Consider the following 22704-nt stretch of genomic DNA (forward strand, 5'->3'; position numbering starts at 1 on the left):
GCAGATACTTAGACCGACTTCACTTACCCTTACTCCATCTCCTTCTGGCTGATTAGGTTATTTAACAACACTGAGAGGAGCAAAGTATAGAGCTGATGCATACAAATGCAGAGATGTTAATCTGTTTACAAAGCACCATGGGATGCCATGATGGAGCTGTTCCCTTTGTTCAAGAATTATGATTAAATGTTTAATAACTTCATCGACAACTTGTAGAAAACATATAGACATAACTATATACTCAAACCTCTCAATGGCAGTGACTGATTAGATAGATCTGATTAAATAGACAGAGAGACTGCCAGACTATAGACCACGACAGACAGACAGACAGACAGACAGATAGACAGATAGATAGAAAACCACAAAAACACTGGAGACAGGCATTCATCGGTTAATTTGGAGGACTTACTACTGGTGTCAAGCTTGCACTTTTTAGTCTTCATCTTTGCTGAGATCATCAGGTAAATGGGCTTCGTGAATATCAATAATGACCTGTCAGGCCACCTTTCTCAGCAGCGTTCTAAGTCATTATTGGGACACGTACAAAGCGGGGGGCAGCAGTCAGGAAATGAGTGAATATATAAGCAGGGACAGAAAATGAGCTGGACGGGGCTTTAATACGTTGTGCTTTATTCCATGCTCTCAGGTCTAGGAGTGCATTCCAATTAGCTTGTTCAGAGCAGTCGCAGCAGAAATATCAGCATTCATGAAACGATGCTTTATCAACTCCAGATTTCATTACTGAGATTAAAAATCCCCAGGCCATGTAACTCCAAATCTTCTTGTTAGTGATGGACACTGCACCAGCTTTTCTGCTTACAAACTTAGTGGGAGGTTGACTGAGATAAGTGAGTCCAGCATCTCTGAGAGACGACAACTATTTTTGCAGGTTCTCATCACAACTGGATAGTAGTTATCGACCTGCAGGCGTTCTGTTTACAGCTGGTTAAGTGTGGGTTGATGCATAACATTGTCAAGGTCACCCTGTCATACAGGGATTGATTATGAAGTGTGTGATACAGGCATTCTAACCTTGTTCTTCAGGCACCTTCTACTAATACAACTTTTAAAGCATTTTATAGGTGCTAATACCACACAGACAACTATTACCTGACATAAAATGTAGCTATTTCTGTAGCATTTCTCCTACCCTCCTCCCATTTTTTCTAGTCCCACCTCAGAGGTCTTCAACCTTTAGCTGTATCTAACAGTTAAAATCATAAATGTTTTTGTTATATATCATTACTCCTTTATAACTAATATTATATTAAATGTAAAAAAAAAAAAAAACGTTTTTTTTTTTTAACGATTAATTACTTTTAATGACCGAATGCATAATCTTTTGATTCCTAAAGATTGTAACACCCAAGAATTGACATTATATGGACATTATTTGCAGCATGACATGTAAAAAAATATAATAATAATAATAATAATAAATTACATTTCCTTTTTTTTGCCAACATTTGCTAGCCTTTCTCTCTAGTCACAGCTCAATTCAAACTAAATGGGCACCCCTCTTTCTTTCAGTCCTGTTATACATTTTGTTGTTATTTTTTAAATTATATACATTTTGCGTATTATTACATTTAGGGGTGTGCAATGTATATTGTCTGCGATAATATCGTAATTGTTGTTTTAACAATGTGCAAATTTGACATTATCTAGTATATTACAAAAAACTAACAAAACACCTATAGAGTGCATGCATACGTGACATGAAGTCTGGTAGGTTAGACTAGTGTGGGTGCACATTTAGACTGGATTATTTTACTGCGTGATTCAGTCTATTAAAATTATTTTTGAATGAACACAAAATTCAAGATATGGGGCAGAAAATGTACAGGTGCATCTCAAATTTGAATGTTGTGGAAAAGTTCATTTATTTCAGTAATTCAACTCAAATTGTGAAACTTGTGTATTAAATAAATTCAATGCACACAGACTGATATAATTTAAGTCTTTGGTTCTTCTAATTGTGATGATTTTGGCTCACATTTAACAAAAATCTTAAACTAGAATATGGTGACATGCCAATCAGCTAATCAACTCAAAATACCTGCAAAGGTTTCCTGACCCTTCAAACTGGTCTCTTAGTTCGGTTCACTAGGCTACACAATCATGGGGAAGACTTCTGAACTGAGAGTTGTCCAGAAGGCAATCATTGACACCCTTCACAAGGAGGGTAAGCCACAAACATTCATTGCCAAATAAGCTGGCTGTTCACAGAGTGCTGTATCCAAGCATGTTAACTGAAGGCTGAGTAAGAAAAAGATGCACAACCAACGAGAGAACCGCAGCCTAATGAGGATTGTCAAGCAAAATTGATTCAAGAATTTGAGTGAACTTCAGAAGGAATGAACTGAGGCTGGGTTCAAGGCATCAAAGGCCACCAAGGAATTTGGCTGCAGTTGTCATATTCATCTTGGTAAGCCACTCTTGAACCACAAAAAAAAAAAAAAAAAAAAAAAAAAATTGTCAGAGACGTCTTACCTGAGCTAAGAAAAAGAAGAACTGGACTGTTGCCCAGTGGTCCGAAGTCCTCATTTCAGATGAGAGCAATTTTGTAATTCATTTGGAAACCAAGGTCCCAGAGTCTGGAGAAAGGATGGAGAAGTTTTCACAGTCTGTGATGATTTGGGGTGCAATGTCATCTGCTGGTGTGAGTCCATTGTGTTTTTTGAAAACCAAAGTCACTGCAACCATTTACCAAGAAATATTGGAGCACTTCATGCTTCCTTCTGCTGGCCAGCTTTTTGAGGATGCTGATTTCATTTTCCAGCAGGATTTGGCACCTGCCCAGACTGCAAAAAGCACCAAAGGTTGGTTTTAAATGACCATGGTGTTGGTGTGCTTGACTGGCCAGCAAACTCACCAGACCTGTCCTGAACCCCATAGCGAGAATCTATGGGCTATTGTCAAGAGGAAAATGAGAAACAAGAGACCAAAAAATGCAGATGAGCTGAAGGCCATTGTCAAAGAAACCTGGGCTTCCATACCACCTCAGCAGTGCCACAAACTGATCACCTCCATGCCACGCCGAATTGAGGCAGTAATTAAAGCAAAAGGAGACCCTACCAAGTATTGAGTACATGTACAGTAAATGAACATTCCTTCCAACAATTTTTTTCCTTCCAGCAATTTTTTTATTTGTCTTATGAAGTATTCTAATTTGTTGAGTGAATTGGTGGGTTTTTGTTAAATGTGAGCCAAAACATAATTAAAAGAACCAAAAACTTAAACTACTTCAGTCTGTGTGCACTGAATTTAATACACAAGTTTCACAATTTGAGTTGAAGTACTGAAATAAATTAACTTTTCCACAACATTCAAAATTTGTTGAGATGAACATATATTGATTTGAGTAAAAATTTGGTTCTTTACCAAGAATGTGGCGAGATGAAAACAATAAACCAAATCCAATAAATCAATGATACTTTTTTTCCTCAAAATGCAAATGCAAAATGCAATATGAAAGTTATCTTTCATATTTAAACTTAAGAAAATACACAACATAGTAAGTTGATCCACATGTGAAAGCCTGTGAACTTGGTCAATACTAATCTAATATACAGGCTCTGGACTAAAAATACATTCATCAGTCATCGCTTCCGAAGTGAATTCAATGGGTCATCTTGTTAATACTATAAATTAACTACAGCAATAAAATTACATTTCATAATGAACAAGAACATGAAAAACAATATCATATTAGACCACAGAAATTCTAAAATGACATTTCCCTTACATTCAACTTCCAAAAGTGCATTCTTCTTTGCCATGTTATATTCATTTAGTTGATTAGGGCTATGTGCTGTATTAACAAAAATTTAATAAAAACACTAACACTGACCAGCTACGAAATATTGCTTTCATAATCGAATGCGATTCATCATCTGATGAACGCGATATAGCATAGCTTGTCACTGTTCTATGCCTAGTGTATTCAATGCATCTGAATAATTTCCATCTGAAAGCACGTGATGGAGATTTACCGGTACTATTAATCACAGAACCCGCTTTACGGACAAGATGCACATGACAATCACATGCAATTTATCGTGCAGCCCTTGTTTGTTGATCACAAAGTAGATGAGAAAAACTAGGAGGCCAGGTGTATTCAAAGCCCTGCCATAACTGTAGAGTGCGTGGAATGGTGTGCTGTGATTGGTTGTTATTGTTTACAGTGCGTGGAATACACTTTTTTCTTATAAAATGTGTGTCCATAAATTTTGCGTCAACTCTGTTACCGTACCATACTTCGCCTTTAAATTGGTGGTATTATCTCCCACAACTATATATGATACAGGAAATAATGTCACTTTTACTCACTGATAAGATCTGAAAAACTGAAAAGTATGCGTGTTCTCTTTGAGAAAATATTTGAATCTAAAAAGTTATTTGATCAACAGTTAGTTCGTAGAACGTCAACACTTTTACCACAATATTGAGAGGAAAATATACTTTATTACTGATCACACACTAGGTTATTTAAAGTCATGATTTCATTAGTGCCGTGCTCTTAACATTTCTGCTTGTAAGTGGAGTTTTTGTCAAAAATACAATAACATTGTCAATTCTGTTTCCGTCAAACTCTGTTACCAAGGTAGAGTAACAATGCTGACAATTTTGTTACAATTTACAGTTCACCGGATAATTCTGTCAATTCTGTTACTTTTCAGTTCTGTTACTTAAAGGTTCAACTTGGTTTGTGAACTATTTCCACATAAAAACAATAAAATTGTTGTTTAAAATCTCAAACATTTTTGAGATATTTTTGCACCCTTAAAATATTTCAATATTTCTATTATTTTTATTTTTTTACTGGATATTACATTTTCAGATGAAAAATATTTGCTCCAAGTGGACAATTCTGTGAAGTCCATTTAAAGTTTCTTTTTTGAACATTTGTTTGAAATGGTTTGATTCATTATTTAAAATAAATGTGGAGATTTTTGAATTGCCTAAATCATAAATGCAGCCGGGTTGAAGCCTGCAGTGATGTTTTTCATTTTTGTTATTGCAGCAGTCCACTATGCATATATTTGTTTTGAGAATGTTGCACTCCTGTTGCAGTTTGTTATTCTGCACGAAACTTCATGCCAATAAATACACTCTTTATACATTAAAGCTGCGGTAGGTAACTTTTGACGCTCTAGCGGTTAATAAACAGAACTGCTTGCGTCTTGCGGAAGAACATCGTAGCCGGAACTACTTCTCTCTGTTTATGTCTATGAAGAATCACAAAGGTACTGGGTTACTCCGCCGCGGTACCCCCGAAGCAATCTAAAATAGTCAGAATATAAACACTTATTTTAGGTGTACCCTAGTGATTCAGGACAAGCTAAAAACACGTTTTGGAAAATGGATTCATGATGTACTCACTTATTATGTACATTTTTCTAAATTTTGAACACAAACAAAGTTACGGACCGCAGCTCTGATTGGTTGTTTTTTACCGGGAACGGTCTGTAACTGCAAATGGCAATAGGACCACTGGGAGGAGCCAGAGGAGCTTGATTTTTTTCACAGATTATCTGTCTCATATTCTACTGTCAGGACATAATGACAGGTTTTAAAAAACAAAAGTTTCCTACTGCAGCTTTAATCCGTTATTTGGTGTTGAAAATGGAAACTTATTATTTTTTTTAGACATGGAAAAACGATTTAGCAATCGATTCAATGAACACTTATGTCTTAAAAATCGAAAATTATTTTTTTCACAAAAGTGACAGCCCTAATAGGTAGCCAGTGCAGAGACTGTAGAATTGGGGTAATATGATCATATTTTCTTGACCCGGTAAGGACTCTAGCATCTGCATTTTGGACTACCTGTAGCTTGTTTATTGAAGATGCAGGACAACTACCTAGCAATGCATTACAATAGTCCAGTCTAGAGGTCAGGAATGCATGAACTAGCTTTTCTGCATCAGAAACAGATAACATGTTTCATAGCTTGGCAATGTTTCTAAGATAGAAGAATGCTGTTTGGGAAATATGGTTTTCAAAAGATAAGTTGCTGTTTAATATAGCACCCAGATTTCTGACTGTAGAGAAAGTAACAGTACATTCGTCTAGTTGCAAACTATAATCTATGAGATTCTGTTTACTGTTTTTTGCTCCAATAAGTAATGTCTCTGTCTTATCCGAATTTAACAGGAGAAAATCAGTCTTACAATCTTTTACGTTTTTAACACACTCTGTTATCTTAGATAATTTTGAAGTTTCATTTGATCAGATTGGATTCATACCAAATTATAAAACATCAGACCACACCTTCACCCTACACACCCTGATCAACAAATACATTAACCAAAGCAAAACCAAAATATTTGCTTGCTTTGTAGATTTCCAGAAGGCTTTTGATTCAGTTTGGCATGAAGGTCTGTCGTCAAAACTTCTAGAACCAGATATTGGGGGTAAAACATACAATATTATAAAAACAATGTATTCAAAGAATCAATGCACAATTAAAATTGGAAATAAATGAACAGAATTCTACACTCAAGGGCTGGTTGTGAGGCAGGGCTGTCCACTATCACCGACCCTCTTCAATATCTACATTATTGAATTAGCAAAATTCCTAGAACAATCAGCAGCACCTGGCCTTACACTACATGACTCCAACATTAAGCTCTTGCTGTTTGCAGATGATCTGGTTGTGCGGTCTCCAACAGAAGAGGGTCTACAGCAGAATCTAGATATCCTGCACATGTTCTGTCAGAACTAGGCCCTGACCATTATTCCTAACAAAACTAAAGTACTAACATTCCAGAAAAGACCACAGAGTTCAGGGAAAGAGACAACTTCACCCCTTGGTATGACCAAAATTGAAGATGCAACAAACTACACATAACTCAGGCTGAAAATTGTTATATGGCAGTGAAGTGTGGGGTCCTCTCCCAAATCACAAATTTGACAAAAATCTGATGGAAGCCCTGCATGTGGAGTTCTGTAAGAGTATACCACCTCTGTAAGAGTCCAAAGTGACACTATGAACAACACATGCAGGGCATAATTAGGCAGATACCCTCTTCTAATGATCATTGAGAAACGAGCCCTCAAATTTTGGAAACCCCTAAAAACGAGCGACCCCAAGTCTTACCATTTTAAAGCCCTTAAAAACAATGAAGTGAACCATGAAAAAAGTCCCCTGATTCAGATGGTCCTGAAGCTCCAAAAACAAACTAACACGACTAACAACAGCCATCATCAGGACACTGAAATATCCATCCACAAAATTTGGCCTAACCAAATTATAAAAGCACAGAAAGAAAATTTTCTAAATTATTGGACTGAAACAACAGAAAAACAAATTAAACTTGAATGTTATTTGGCCCTAAATAGAGACTACACAACTGCAGGATATCTGAGTACAGTAAAAAAACTGTAAAGAGAAGACAGATGACGAGGTACAGACTGAGCAATCATACTCTGACTATGGAGACAGGTAGATATTAACAGCACTGGCTGCCCAAAGAGAGCCTTTATCTGCCCTTACTGTAATCATGGGGAAGTGGATACAGAGCAACACTTCCTCACCAGCTGCTCTAACTATGAAGAAATGAGAAAGACATGTTATCCCAAATTTGAAATACTTTACCCTGACTTCAAAATGTTAAACAAGAAAACATAACTTCAATATTTATTAGGTAAAAAAAAAGACTAGCAGCAAGATACATTGATTCCTGTCACAAAAATAGGGAGGAGTCAACAAATCAGTGATGAGCCTACACACACACACCACAAATTTACAAACACACACACACACACACACACACACACACACACACACACTACAATGATTTATCAATTGTAGAATTTTAAAATGTTATTTGTTCTACTCTTTAAATGTATATACATGCATGTTTTTGTTGCATATATATGTAAACACTATGCTTTGGCAATACATTGTAACAATTGTCATGACAATAAAGCACATATTGAATTGAATTGAACTGAGAGAGAGAGAGAGATTTCTCAAAATATTTCATCATGGTGAGTAAATGATAACAAAACTATTTTTTTTTTTTTGTAATCTGTTATTTGAAATTTTCATTTGTAGACTTTTGTGTTTTCCCTATGGTGTTTATTACAGTGCCAACGACTGAAATATTTTGACTTAATAGGCTATTTATCTTCAAATATTCATTTTCTTTTTTAATATCTGGACTACAAATGCCCTAGATATTGTTTGAAAGTGTTTTGATCTTTAATTGTTCATTCACACTTTACATTATGGCTTCATTAGTTAACATAAACTGCCAATGAAAAAAATTATTCTGAACATTCATTAATCTTAGGTATTTCAATATTTAATAACACATTGCTAAAATTGGAAGTTGCAACTGACTTAAGATTTTTTAACAAAGATTAATAACATCTATATCAAATGTAGCTATTGCTCATTGTTTAGCTGTGCATTTATTGAATGAGCACTATGCTATGTCCGAACTGATTACTCTATATTTTATGCATTGCACTGTATTTTATGTAAAATAATTTTCTATTTTTAAACTGTCTTAAATTGCTTTTTTTGTTTTATTTTTGTATTTTTCTTCATTACTTTTTTTTAACTTTCTTTTTGAATTACCATTGTGTACGAAATGTGCTATATAAATACACTTGCCTTGCCTTGCATGTTAATGCATTAACCAAGGTTAACTAATGAGATCTTATTGTAAAGTGATAACTATTGGTTTTTATAGTTCCCTATCTGTCGGTCACTACGAGTTATGTCGACCGACAAATGGGGTCTCACTTGGGAGGCCAATCATCTCTGATTTTAAGAGAAAACGCCAATGAAATTGGCAAGTGGATTAACACACCTGAGCCACTCCCCGTGCCAGCGGGTATAAATAGGGCGACAGGTGCATCCACTCATTAGATTTTTGCTTCGGAGCCGAGTGGTTGTATGAAAGCCGTTATACTCCACAAAGCCATTCATCTGCTGTGTCGGGAAGCTGTTCTGGTTGGCGGTACGGCGCAAACAGCGGTGTCCCTTTCAGCGATTCCCCTGGGCGCTTCAACTAAGAGAGCAGATTTCCTAAAAGAGCAAATCGCGGACGATTCGCGTCTTTTTCAAGACGCCGTTTCGTCCGCGTCCTTCTGGATGCGGTCGTTTCCTGTTCTCTGACAACGGCCACGTTCGCTCTCTTCCGTGTCTGGGCATTCAGCACGCTGAAGGCGCGTTCGTGGATGGTTCATGCACGCACTGCGTGTGTGACCATGGCAACGCTGTGATCGCGTCTCCCCTTTCTTAAAGGGAAGGGAGCAGACCCCTCTGTCACTACCCGTTCTGGTTTCTCTGTCTCGAGCAGAGGACCGCCGGTTAGTGCTCTGGGAGATTTGAAGGTGACCGTGAGAGCTTCTCCGCCGGGCCACGCCCCACGGACCTCTTACCCCTTCCGCAGTGTTTGTCCTGTGCAGCTGCTGGGTGATTTTGCTGGGCTGTCTAATGGCAGTCCCAGCAGGTCATTCAGTTTGCCGCCGGAGATCAGATGTCGATTGCAGCATCGGGGGATGGGTTATCGACCTCTGTGGATGAAGATTCGGTGGGGCTGCCCCCCTAGGGTGTTGTCGCCACTGCCGAATTGGACCCAGAGTCGACAGCCGTGCTTGCCCGGGCAGCTGTGAGCATCAGGATGGAGGTGAATGCACCGCCAGCCCTGTGTGCTCATGGCTGTTTGATTGGTTCTCGGTGTGGAGCGCGACTCACAACCGCGTTTTACTCTGGTTCCTTTCTTCCCGGATGTGCATGGGGAAGTGATGTAGTCGTGGATGGCCCCTTTTACGGCCGGAAGCAGCTCATTTCGTTCCTCCGTCCTCACTACCCTCGATGGCGAGGCAGCTAGGGGTGTGTTGACATTCCCCAGCAGGAGAGTGCGATTGCGGTGCACTTGTGTCCGCAAAACGCCGCCACTGGGAGGGATAGTCCGCGCCCCTCACCCAAGGCCTGTAAGCTGTCGGCCGCGCTCGCTACCAAGGCTTACAGTGCTGCGGGCCAAGCTGTCTCTGCTTTGCATGCCATGGCTATCCTGCAAACCCAACAAGCCAAGGCTTTAACAAATGCACGAGGGTAGGTCCAACCCGAGGTTGATGCAGGAGCTGCGCATGGCGACTGACCTCCCCCTTCTGGGTGACGGAAGTCACAACGCAGTCCCTCGGGTAAGCGATGTCCACTCTGGTGGTCCAGTAGTGCCGTTTCAGGTTCAGCCTGGTCTGTATGAGAGACATTGACAAAGTGCATTTTCTCGATGCTCCCATGTCCCAGGCTGTCCTGTGTGGCGACGCTGTCAGAGGCTGTGCCCAGTAGTTCCTGACAGAACAACAGCGGACTGAGGCCATACAGCACATCTTGCCACGACGTGATCCTCTGGTTGCCACCATTCCGTCGCAGGCAGTGCCTCAGCCTGCTCGTCGCCGAGGGCGCCCCCCTGCGTCCTCCACACCAGCTCCGCCCCGTGCTGAGAGTTCTTCGAGGCCGGCGCGTCGAGCCCCGCGCAGGAGAGCGGCGCCCCCCGTGTCACTCCCGGCTGCAAAGTCCTCGAGGAAGTCGACTAAGCGGCCCTGACACGGGCAACTCGGAGATGCGGAGAACTGCTCTTCAGGAGATGGCGGAGAGAGCGCCACTCCCTCCCCCGGAGGAGGGCCGGGTGGAGAATCTTCTGGTTCTGTTCCGCCGCTGGTCGAACGGCCAGTGGCACCCACATTTTCATTGGAAGAGCAATTTCTCCTTCCTCCGAGTTGCAAGGCTTGTGGGCTGACAATGAGCGACGCACAGCTTCCTCATTCTCACCCACGACGCCCCCTTCGCCAGCGGCCAAGAGGTCGCGGTTCGGAGACGCAACGCCTCTCCACGCGTCTCTGGCCAGTTCCTCCGGGAACACGGGGAGTGTGGTTGCGATGACCCAGGACGCAGTGCCTTCTGGGCCTTCCGGCACGACTCCCCATTGCTGCACCACTGCGGGTATGTCGACTGTCCCTTTGGTGCCACTTGTACGGTATCTGGGAGCGTGGCTTGCGCTGCCCAACCCGTCACGCTGGCTCATCCGGACGGTTCGACTCGGCTATGCGATTCAGTTCGCCCGGCGACCCCCCCCAAGTTCAATGGCATGCTCGAGACTTCGGTGGCAGTCCAGGACGCCCCTGTCTTGCGCGAGGAGATTGCTGTCCTCCTGGCGAAGGATGCAATCGAGCCGGTCCCTCCAGCCGAGATGAGGACGGGGCTTTACTGCCCTTACTTCATCGTGCCCAAGAAAAGCGGTGGCCTTCGACCTATCCTGGTTCTGCGAGTCTTGAATCGGGCCCTACACAAGCTCCCGTTCAGGATGTTGACGCAGAAACGCGTTATCAAATGCGTCCAGCCCCAGGACTGGTTTGCAGCGATCGACCTGAAAGACGCGTACTTTCATGTCTCTATCCTCCCTCGTCACAGACCGTTCCTGCGCTTTGCTTCCGAGGGTCAGGCATGGCAGTACAAGGTCCTCCCCTTCGGGCTCTCCCTGTCCCCCCGTGTCTTCATGAAGGTCGCGGAGGGCGCCCTTGCCCCACTTTGGGAAGTGGGCATCAGGATCCTCAACTATCTCGACGACTGGCTCATTATGGCCCGGTCCCGAGAAGAGTTGTGCGATCACAGGGACTTCGTGCTTCGGCACCTCAGTCAGTTGGGGCTTCAGGTCAACCGGGAGAAGAGCAAGCTCTCCCCTGTGCAGAGAATCTCTTATCTCGGTATGGAGTTAGACTCGGTGAGTATGATGGCACGTCTCACCAGCGAGCGTGCCCACTCAGTGCTGAACTGCCTGAGTTCCTTCAGAGGCAGGATAGTGGTACCGCTGAAACACTTTCAGAGGCTCCTGGGGCATATGGCATCCGCAGCCGCAGTCACGCCGCTCGGGTTGCTTCATATGAGACCACTTCAGCACTAGTTACACTCCCGAGTCCCGAGATGGGCATGGCGCCGCGGTACACATCGTGTCACCATCACACTGATGTGTCGCCGCCTATTCAGTCCTTGGTCGGACCTTGCTTTTCTACGGGCCGGCGTGCCCTTAGAACAAGTGTCCCGGCACGTTGTTGTCACAACAGATGCCTCCAACTCGGGCTGGGGCGCGACATGCAACGGGCAGGCAGCTTCAGGGTCCTGGACAGGACCTCGACTGCTGTGGCACATCAACTGCCTGGAGTTGCTGGCAGTGCATCTAGCTTTGCGACGGTTTCGTCTGCTAGTGCTGGACAAGCACGTGTTGGTCCACTCGGACAACACTGCGGCTGTTTCGTACATCAACCGACAGGGCGGTTTACGATCACGTCGCATGTCTCAACTCGCCCGTCATCTCCTCCTCTGGAGTCAGACGTGGCTCAAGTCGCTGCGTGCTGTCCACATCCCGGGGGAGCTCAATCGTGCAGCCAGCGTGCTCTCACGACAGCTCACTTTCCCCGGGGAATGGCGACTCCATCCCCAGACGGTCCAGCTGATCTGGAGTCGATTCGGGGAAGCCCAGGTAGACCTGTTTGCTTCCCACGAGTCCTCCCACTGCCAGCTGTACTATTCCCTGTCCCAGGCCCCCCTGGGCACAGATGCACTGGCACACAGCTGGCCTCTGGCTTTACGCAAGTATGCGTTCCCCCAGTGAGCCTGCTCGCACAGACACTGTGCAAGGTCAGGGAGGACGAGGAACAGGTCCTGTTGGTTGCGCCTTACTGGCCCACCCGGACCTGGTTTTCGGAACTCATGCTCCTCGTGACAGCCCCTCCCTGGCGCATCCCCCTGAGGAGAGACCTTCTCTCTCAGGGGCCTGGCACCATTTGGCACCCGCGCCCAGATCTCTGGAACCTCCATGTGTGGCTTCTAGACGGGACGCGGCAGACCTAAGTGATCTGCCCCCAGCGGTGGTAGACACTATCACTCAGGCTAGAGCCCCTTCTACGAGGCAGGCCTATGCTCTGAAGTGGAGTCTGTTCACGAATTGGTGTTCTTCTCACCGGGAAGACCCCCGGAGATGCCCGGTCAGAGTCGTGCTTTCTTTCCTGCAAGGTAGGCTGGAGCGTGGGCTGTCACCCTCCACCCTGAAGGTGTATGTGGCTGCCATTGCAGCACATCACGATGCAGTGGACTGCCGGTCCCTGGGGAGGCATGACCTGATCGTTAGGTTCCTGAGGGGTGCCAGAAGGTTACATCCTCCTAGGACACCCCTGATTCCCTCCTGGGACCTCTCTATTGCCCTGGCGGGACTTCAGAGGGGTCCCTTTGAGCCGCTGGATTCGGTTGAGCTGAAGTTCCTGTCTCTCAAGACAGCGCTCCTGATCGCGCTCACTTCCATCAAGAGGGTCGGGGACCTCCAAGCATTTTCGGTAAGTGAAGAGTGCCTTGTGTTCGGGCCGGCCTACTCTCACGTTGTCCTGAGACCCCGGCCTGGATACGTGCCCAAGGTTCCCACCACTCCCTTCCGAGACCAGGTGGTGAACCTGCAAGCGCTGCCCCTGGAGGAGGCAGATCCAGCCTTGTCGTTGCTGTGTCCCGTAAGAGCGCTTCGCATATACGTGGACCGCACCCAGAGCTTCAGAAGCTCTGAGCAGCTCCTGGTCTGCTTTGGAGGTCAGCAGAAGGGGAAGGCTGTCTCTAAGCAGAGGTTGGCCCACTGGATAGTGGACGCCATCGCCTTGGCTTACCATTCCCAAGGCGAGCCGTGCCCCCTGGGGGTGAGGGCCCACTCCACACGGAGTGTGGCCTCCTCCTATGCGTTGGCGCATGGCGCCTCTCTGGCAGACATTTGTCGAGCTGCGGGCTGGGCGACACCTAACACCTTGCGAGGTTTTACAACCTCCGTGTAGAGCCAGTTTCCTCCCGTGTGTTGGGTAACAGGTAATTGGCGGGAAGGGCTGGCTGGGTGTCTCGCTTGCTGCGCCATTCCCCCTAACACGGGGATGTGAGCATCCGTTCCATCCCTACTCCAAGGTAGGACCTGCCTCAGAGACCCTTTCCATATGTAGTACTGCCCCCTGGGTCAGTCCATATCGGTATATCCACATGTCACCTCCCTACGGGTAGGATGTGGTCTCCGTAGCGACCTTTCCTAAAGGCTCGCTTCCCCATTGTCTTGCCAGCTGAAAGAACAAATAGGGAAGATTTGAAGCAATCTTTCACTGAAGGTTGAAATCCCTTCCATTTACTTTATGTGGGCGGAACAGCAGCATGGCCTTCTCCAGCAGCGATGTACTCACCCTTTGGCCCCTTCGGTACCAAGGTCAGTGAATTTGCGCTGGGGCTTTGGGAAGGTTACGACCTTAAGCGTAGCTTTTGTAGCACGCCAAGGCTTGTCAACAATTGCAGCGCCTCAGGGTTGTGACGAGGTTCAGGTTATGGCGTTTTCCATAGGACCCCATTTGTCGGTCGACATAACTCGTAGTGACCGACAGATAGGGAACGTCTCGGTTACGTACGTAACCCTCGTTCCCTGATGGAGGGAACGGAGACGTTATGTCCCCATGCCACAACCTTGAACCATTCGCTGTTGCCGGGACACGTTCTCGGCTCCTCAGCGTAAAACCTAATGAGTGGATGCACCTGTCGCCCTATTTATACCCGCTGGCACGGGGAGTGGCTCAGGTGTGTTAATCCACTTGCCAATTTCATTGGCGTTTTCTCTTAAAATCAGAGATGATTGGCCTCCCAAGTGAGACCCCATTTGTCGGTCGACATAACGTCTCCGTTCCCTCCATCAGGGAACGAGGGTTACGTACGTAACCGAGACGTTCTTTTGCACTTTAATGTGTAAAACATTTAACTTTTATGTATTTTTCTGTATTGTTTTATTGTTTTAAATGTTTAGTTATTTTTGTAATAAGAAAAAAAAAGTTATTTTACCTGTTATACTGTATTATGACCACTTTTTAAAACAAAATTTAAATACCGTGATAATACCGTGTACCATGATAAAAGCATTATCAATTAACCGCAACAGGAAAATTTGATACCGGCATTTCCCTACTAATCACAGAACCAGCTTTACTAAAGAGACACGCATGACAATCATTATTTTTGCATAATGATGCTAAACAGATTGTCTTCCTTGGCAGCTACCCTCTTATAATATCTCCTTCTCACAAATGTCCATTTATTTAATTATTTGCCAAGTAGTCATGTAATAAGTGGGATAATGTACAGTCAGCCTTTCGTAGATATAGAGATACTGTTGTTATTCAACCACATGCATTTCTAACCATGTATTTCTGCTTAATATCAGAAAACACACACACACACACACACACACATACATAGGGGCCATGCTGCTCTCAAAAAAATGAACTCTCTCTCTTCTCTTCAATTTTTCTGTCTCCAGAGAAGCTAAAAATACACTGTCGCTATACTGCAGTCAACCAGCATTTGTGCTACAGCCTACACACACACACATAGACAGGCTTGATTCAAGGCAGAGCGTCATCATACCCAGCTTTCATATGTGTCTGGAGGGGTTTCAGTGATAATAGTTTCATAACAGAATTATTATTCTCTTAGGAAGAGGTTTGGCACAAAGGGCACCTGACAGCTAATTCATCTGTTCCTGTATTGCAAATATTACCACTGAGATTAAAGGAGAGTGAGAGCAAACAAATGCCACTCCAAATGCAAATGGATTCATTTATCAGCATTGGATTGCTCTACTAGGTATTATATTGTGATTTGGGACCAAGAAACATTCATCACTGTAACAGTTGGACAGGAGGTGGAAGACAGACAACAAAATAATGGTCTCATCAACTATACCTTGTGGTTGTCTTCTCTGAAATTAACAGACAGAAGCTGCAGTCTGTGCATCAAAGATGTCTGTCTTTTTGTGTGTTTTAGGAACTTTGGACCGCAGCATGAGATGCTCTGGGAGCCAGCAGCATGGTGGATGACCTCCAGCATGCGGCCATCACAGCTGGACCTCACGCTCGTGGCCATCCGTCTTTTGTAACTAAGGGTGAGAAGTTAACAATAATAATGTTAACAATAATAATAATGAATACTAATAACTTTATTTATGATAAAAAAAAATTGGTATGTGAAGCTTTAAATATAATATTAAAAGCATGAGTAATAATAATAATAATATGCTTCACTTGCCAAATGAAACAACAAAAACTACATTATAAATAAACATGTTCGACTTCTCTACATCCAGAGGTGTAGACATCAATTCAGAAGTGAAGTGGACAGAGGTGACAAATGTAATAATACTTAGGTTTTATATAATTGAACAGTTTTTATCTAATTGAACATGATAATAATAACAACAACAACAACTATTAAAAAATGTATTCTCTCTTTTAATCGGCAATCAAATCAAAATCAAATTCACTGCTGGACAATAACCAATATTCTAGATATTTTGAATGGCATAAAACTAATGACAATTTTATGATTTTAACTTCGTTTTCTTTTTTTTCTTTTTTACAGAATAAGGCCGAAAATATATTTTATAGTTTTTGTACTGTAATAAATGATATGTCAATTAGGATGTTATCATTTATATACTTTATTTATTACCTGGGGATGACTTGAAAAACACACATACAATTGTCAATATCGTTTTCAATGTGTTTTCTTTACTACTAGGTTGCACTAACTCACTGTTAACACTGAAACGCCTCCAGACACATAATGAAAAAGTCAGAACGTTTCTGCTTTTTATTCAGCTAAGCGATAGCTGTACGGTTTCCTGACACGTCAAAAGTTATTAGATACTATGACTTTCTGCGCGAGCGCGTCCTCCGGCTTCTACTAACGACGAGTGAAACAGACGGCATGAGAGTGTTCAGCGCTCTATGTTCACATAGTTTTGGGTCTGATTAAAAAGCATCCCAAACGATGTAACTTTTGTCTCTTCGAATTTAAATATATATATATATATATATATATATATATATATATATATATATATATATATATATATATATATATATATATACACACATTTATGTTTTATAAAAGGTTTAACGGTAAAAACAATTGTCTTTACCTTGATTACAATCGCCATCTATCAAAACTGCTGGTCTAGCGATTCTCTGGTCAGCGTTATTCGAGCGTGTTTTATGCTCTTGTTGGATATATTCCGTTTAGTCCTCCTGTGTCTTGACAGTTATTTGGGAGATGTGGTTTCCTACCCGAACAATAATAAAATATAGGGACTAATTTGATTTTCTTAATGCTGTCCTGTGGTCCATTCATTTTTTTTATACATTTATTTAAACTTCAAAACATACAAAACAGAAAGACATACCACATAACAAATCTAACATTACACCTTCATACAAAAAAATCGTTTGTGGTCCATTCATTACGCACAGCTCTTTATGACATGTTGAGCGCTCATTGAGTGATTGAGGTGGCCAATCAAATCAAAGGCGGGCTTTACTGTTTGAATTCCTATCACGCTCCGTTTGCCACGGTGAAGGTAAGATGTAGGTTTCGTAGCAAAACGTTTAACGATATAAATTTTAAATGACTGACAGCAACATCCAGTGAAGCAAACTCCTACACTTTTATAATTTTTTGTGTGGTTTTTATTCCAAAATATGTACTATAATTTGCGACACATGACGGAAAATATATATCTGGCCTCAAATTAATAATTTCTTCCCACGACTCATTTTATTATCTAGTTTTCGTTTAATCATGGCTTTGAAAATAATTCGTTCCCTCGTCTTCATCGTGGATTGGAGTGGAGACTGGTTTGTACATGACGTCATTGTTGTGGTGCGAAATGTAGCTGGAGGGCAGGAAGTTAATTATATATATATATATGTGTGTGTGAGAATGAATCGCTTGCAGACACTCAAATGTTTTGCGTTGTTGGTGCTGAAATCAGAAAAAGCTAGAAACCACTAGTAGCTTTTCTCATGTATGGAAAAGGGGGCTAAAGGCAAGAATTTGACAGAAAAAGATTCTCTTAAACTGCGTCTGCTTTCGGGAGGAGCCTGGTCGGATAATGCTCATGCGTGCAAATGGTTAATACAAGATAATACTATATTAAGGTATCAATAAAGAAATATATAAAAAGATACAGGACTGCCAACTCTCATGCAATCACCAGGAGACTGAATGCATGCAATGCCAAACGCTACACGTAACGTTAGAAACTGTAAATAAGATATTTTATGTGCAGTTTAGTGCTTTATTGATTATGACGTTACATTGTAAGATTGCGATTAATTGAAGTGAATGAATGCTTTTTAGTGATTATATGGACGTGCTATTAGTTCACTTTCTAGGCTATAATCAGTCAATTAAGAATTTGAATAAAAGTCGTTTTATGTGCTGCTAACAGGACCAACGGCCACATGCCCTGTACATGCAGCAATTCAGGAGTGACATATCCCGCATCCCTCATATTATTTCAATTTTAAAATGCTTTGTTTACAATCAGAGTTAAATTAGTTGCTTAGCCTATATCCGCCTCGATGGCAGGCAAGTATTTACATTTAGTTGAAATATCGCTCCTCTTCATAACATTAGGATCACGTCCAACATATGTTGTGATTTTCTGTTGTACCTTCCTCTTGTAATAGTGCTTAAACCAGTAGAGTACGGACTTTCCTCCATCTCATCCATTCTGCTTTTCCATCTGAATTTCGCGCGTCATCAGAATCACGTGATTGCAAACCTATTATTATAGTTTTCACGTGACGTCCCACCCTTAAAGGAACGCCCACATGGAGGGCAAAACTGACCGCCGCTTTTTTTTTTTTTTTTTTTAGGTTTGCATTAAGTAATAATGTAGTAAGACAGTGATATTTAAATGCCAAATTAAGGATACACTTTATTGATGATGCAGACCTTGTACGGACAAGCAGAATAACCCAGAATATAAACGCAATGCGCAGAGTTTATTTTAAAATGTTTTCCATAGAAAACCATTATAAAGAAGACGCAGCACCATTTAGCGCATTGCGTTCATGTTCCGGGCTCATTTGCTTATTTGCATAAAGTCAAATAAAATTGAGTGCGTAATCAATAAGATGTGTACTGAATTTGATCTTTTTAATATAACCGTTTAAAAGGCACTTTAAGTGTTTTCGCATCAAACGTTTTAGAACGACCCGCTGTTTTTAGTGATTGAAATATTGCGGTAATATAAAATTATATAAATAATATTTTATTCTTTTGAGAAGATGATCTAAATATTTTTTGGATTGGAACAGATAAAAAAAAAATCGTCAGGGTTATGCTGCAGTTCTATGGAAGTTTTGGCGTCCAGGTCTTCGAACCAGTCACTTGACTGAAAACTGTCAGTTAAAAAAAAAAAAAAAAAATGTTTAAATTTTCCTTCATAACTCACAGACAACTTGAATACACTATTCATCTTTTGATACAAGAAACAAATATAGGTGGACTAATTAATAATTCAGTTGATATCGTTTCACTAATAAAGACAATTTTATAATATTAAATTAAATGAAAGAAGTCAGAGTGTAGCCCCCTTGATAAGTCAAATTATTTTGGATGTCAGGCATCATATGCATTCAAAAAGCAAAAATCTGTTTCTATTTTTGCAGAAGACTAGGCGAAATTATCTAGTGGTAAGTAGATTTAAATGATTTAAAATATATTTTATTTTAATAATATATATATATATATTCCATATTGTGTTGGTCCCCCATTTGCTGCAAAAACAGCCCTAAGTTGATGAGGCACAGACAGGTGTGCTGTGGTATCTGGCACCAAGATGTTAACAGCAGATCCTTAAAGTTGCGAGGTGGAGCCTCTACGGATCTGACTTGCTTTGTTCAGCACATCACAGATAATCAATTGGATAGAGATCTGGGAAATTTGGGGGCCGAGTTAACACCTTAAACACATTGTTGTGGTTCTTAAATTATTCCTTAGCCATTTTTGCTTTATGGCAGGGCACATTGACACATGAGAATAGCATTTCCATGAAACAGTGTACATGGTCTGCAACAATGCTTAGGTAGGTGGTACGTGTCATAGTAACATCCACATGGATGGCAGGACCCTAGGTTTCCCAGCAGAACATTGCCCAAAGCATCACACTGCCTTCGCCCGCTTGCGTTCTTCCAATAGTGCATCCTGGTGCCATGTGTTTCCCAGCTAATGGACAAACACGCATCTAGCCATCTATGAGATGTAAAGGAAAATGTGATTCATCAGACCACGCCACCACGTTACATTGCTCATTGGTCCACTTCTGATGCCCACTGTTGGCACTTTCAGTGGTGTACAGGGATCAGCATGGGCAACCTGATGAGGAAACAAATTTTTATAACGTGACCACATTTACTAAAACAAGACAACTGATTAATAGAATGAAGGAATTCATTCTTAATTTGTAGCAACAAGAAATATATAATTTTTTGTCTCTATGTCATCTGCGGGGCTCTGTAGTAACCGTGCATTACGATAAACGTGTGCATGTTGTGAATTAATCAACTTGCTTTCTTGGTAGTCTTTCAGTTAATTTGTCTTAATAAATAATTCATAAACAAGACATGGGTAAGTTGTTATCATCAGACCTAAACCAGGACGAGGTAAAACTTGTTGCTGTCACTCAAATGTGAAATGTCCTAAACAAAAAGACATTATTTACTTTAAAATGAATTCCATTTTCCCCCAAATTCCCTTTAATTCTGTCTTTTGTACAAGATGCCCATCATACAGAATCTTTTCACCTATAATTTGTTTTATGTCAGGGCTTTGAATTACTTTATCTATGATGTTTCTGTAATGTTTGGTGTGGTTATATTTTGAGGAAACCATGAAAAAGAGACCTAAGATCCTTCTTTGGTCACTAAACAATGTAACCAGAGATCTGAGACTGACAGTTTAGTGGTTTATTATTTTACTTGGCCACATGGAGCTCAAATAAAAAAGTGATGATAGTCATTTTGATCAGATTTAAATTCCCTGACACTTATGAGGTTCCCATTTTTCCATTTATATAGTCTCTAGTGTCTGATTCTTCATTTCCCTCTCTTAGGTAATGACCAGACATAGAACCAATCCTGGAGATGCCGAAGAGAAGAGATATTCTTGCCATCGTGTTGATTGTGTTACCATGGACCCTCCTCATCACTGTGTGGCACCAAAGTGCAATTGCCCCCCTGTTTGCCATCCGAAAGGGTACCAGTCTCTCTTACACATTTAACATGTTTTCATTGCCAATTCTGTTATCAATCAAAAGTACAAATTTCTGCACCAAGTCAAGTCACCTTTATTTATATAGCACTTTAAACAAAATACATTGCGTCAAAGCAACTGACCAACATGCATTTGGAAAACAGTGTCTCAATAATGCAAAATGATAGTTAAAGGCAGTTCATCATTGACTTCAGTGATGTCATCTCTGTTCAGTTAAATAGTGTCTGTGCATTTATTTGCAATCAAGTCAACGATATCGCTGTAGATGAAGTGACCCGAACTAGGAAGCCAGAGGCGACAGCGGCAAGGAATCGAAACTCCATCGGTGACAGAATGGAGAAAAAATCCTTGGGAGAAACCAGGCTCAGTTGGGGGGCCAGTTCTCCTCTGACCAGACGAAACCAGTAGTTCAATTCCGGGCTGCAGCAAAGTCAGATTGTGCAGAAGAATCATCTGTTTCCTGTGGTCTTGTCCTGGTGGTCATCTGAGACAAGGTCTTTACAGGGGATCTGTATCTGGGGCAATAGAGGTCCTTTCTAGGTGCTGAGCCACCATCTGGTCTGGATACGTACTGGATCCAGGTGACTGCAGTGACCTCGGAATAAGAGAGAAACAGACTAATATTAGCGTAGATGTCATTCTTCTAATGATGTAGTAAGTACATCGGGTGTTATGGGAAGTGTTCCTGGTTTACCTAATTAATGCAGCCTAAAAATCTTTTATCGGATTTGGATATTAAAAGCATATTAGTATGTTATGTGTAAGCCAGGTTAATCTAGATTTAAACTGCAAGAGGTGCTAAACCATTCAGGGCTTTATAAGTAATAAGCAATATTTTAAAATCTATACGATGTTTGATAGGGAGCCAGTGCAGTGTTGACAGGACCGCGCTAATATGGTCATACTTCCTGGTTCTAGTAAGAACTCTTGCTGCTGCATTTTGGACTAGCGTGCAGAACAACCACCCAATAAAGCATTACAATAATCTAACCTTGAGGTCATAAATGCATGGATTAACATTTCTGCATTTGACATTGAGAGCCTAATAACAAAGCCTAATACACCCTGATAAACTCAGCAAGTCTATTAATTTGAGCTCAAGGTCACGTTAGAAAGAAATATATAGCATAATATTATTCTCAGTGCAAAATGATCTTTAAAAGAGCTTTAAAAGGGTGTGGCTAAACAATATTTATCTTCTTACCACTTGTTTTCTTTCTAAGCAACCACAAAATCGTGAATTAACTAAATATACTCCGTCTTTCAGCACAGTGTGCTTTCATTTCATGTGACATAAAAAATAACTATAGATTGAATAACTATAGATATAGACATGTAGATTAACACAAATCCCAGTTTGTAACACATCAGATGAGTTTCAGTTAATGTGCCTTACTTTAAGAGTCCTCTGACTCCAATGAAATTACCCAACAGCTTCTCGTTTATTCAGCTGCAGATGATTTCTCCAATAAAATCACACTCTGAGGAGCATTTCTGTTGGGTTTAACTTCAAATTACTTGTTTGCATGTAATCAGCTATTTTAGCACTTACATAAAAA

General features: G+C 41.6%; 1 protein-coding gene across 4 annotated transcripts in view; it reads left to right on the top strand.

The window, feature by feature from the left end:
* Positions 1-22704, top strand: part of LOC113061678 (galactosylgalactosylxylosylprotein 3-beta-glucuronosyltransferase 1-like) — a 90398-nt gene that overhangs the window by 47623 nt on the left and 20071 nt on the right. For 2 of the 4 annotated variants that reach the window (XM_026230996.1, XM_026231000.1), the window contains exons 1-2: positions 15851-15968; positions 20985-21127. In XM_026230996.1, coding sequence (XP_026086781.1) covers positions 21016-21127 — 112 coding nt within the window. In that variant the 5' untranslated portion in view covers positions 15851-15968; positions 20985-21015. Of the gene's footprint in view, positions 1-15850; positions 15969-17346; positions 17442-20984; positions 21128-22704 lie in introns of those variants that run through there. The other 2 variants (XM_026230998.1, XM_026230997.1) reach the window with 2 other exon arrangements.

The sequence above is a fragment of the Carassius auratus genome, chromosome 43 (assembly GCF_003368295.1).
Source record: "Carassius auratus strain Wakin chromosome 43, ASM336829v1, whole genome shotgun sequence".
Lineage (NCBI taxonomy): Eukaryota > Metazoa > Chordata > Actinopteri > Cypriniformes > Cyprinidae > Carassius > Carassius auratus.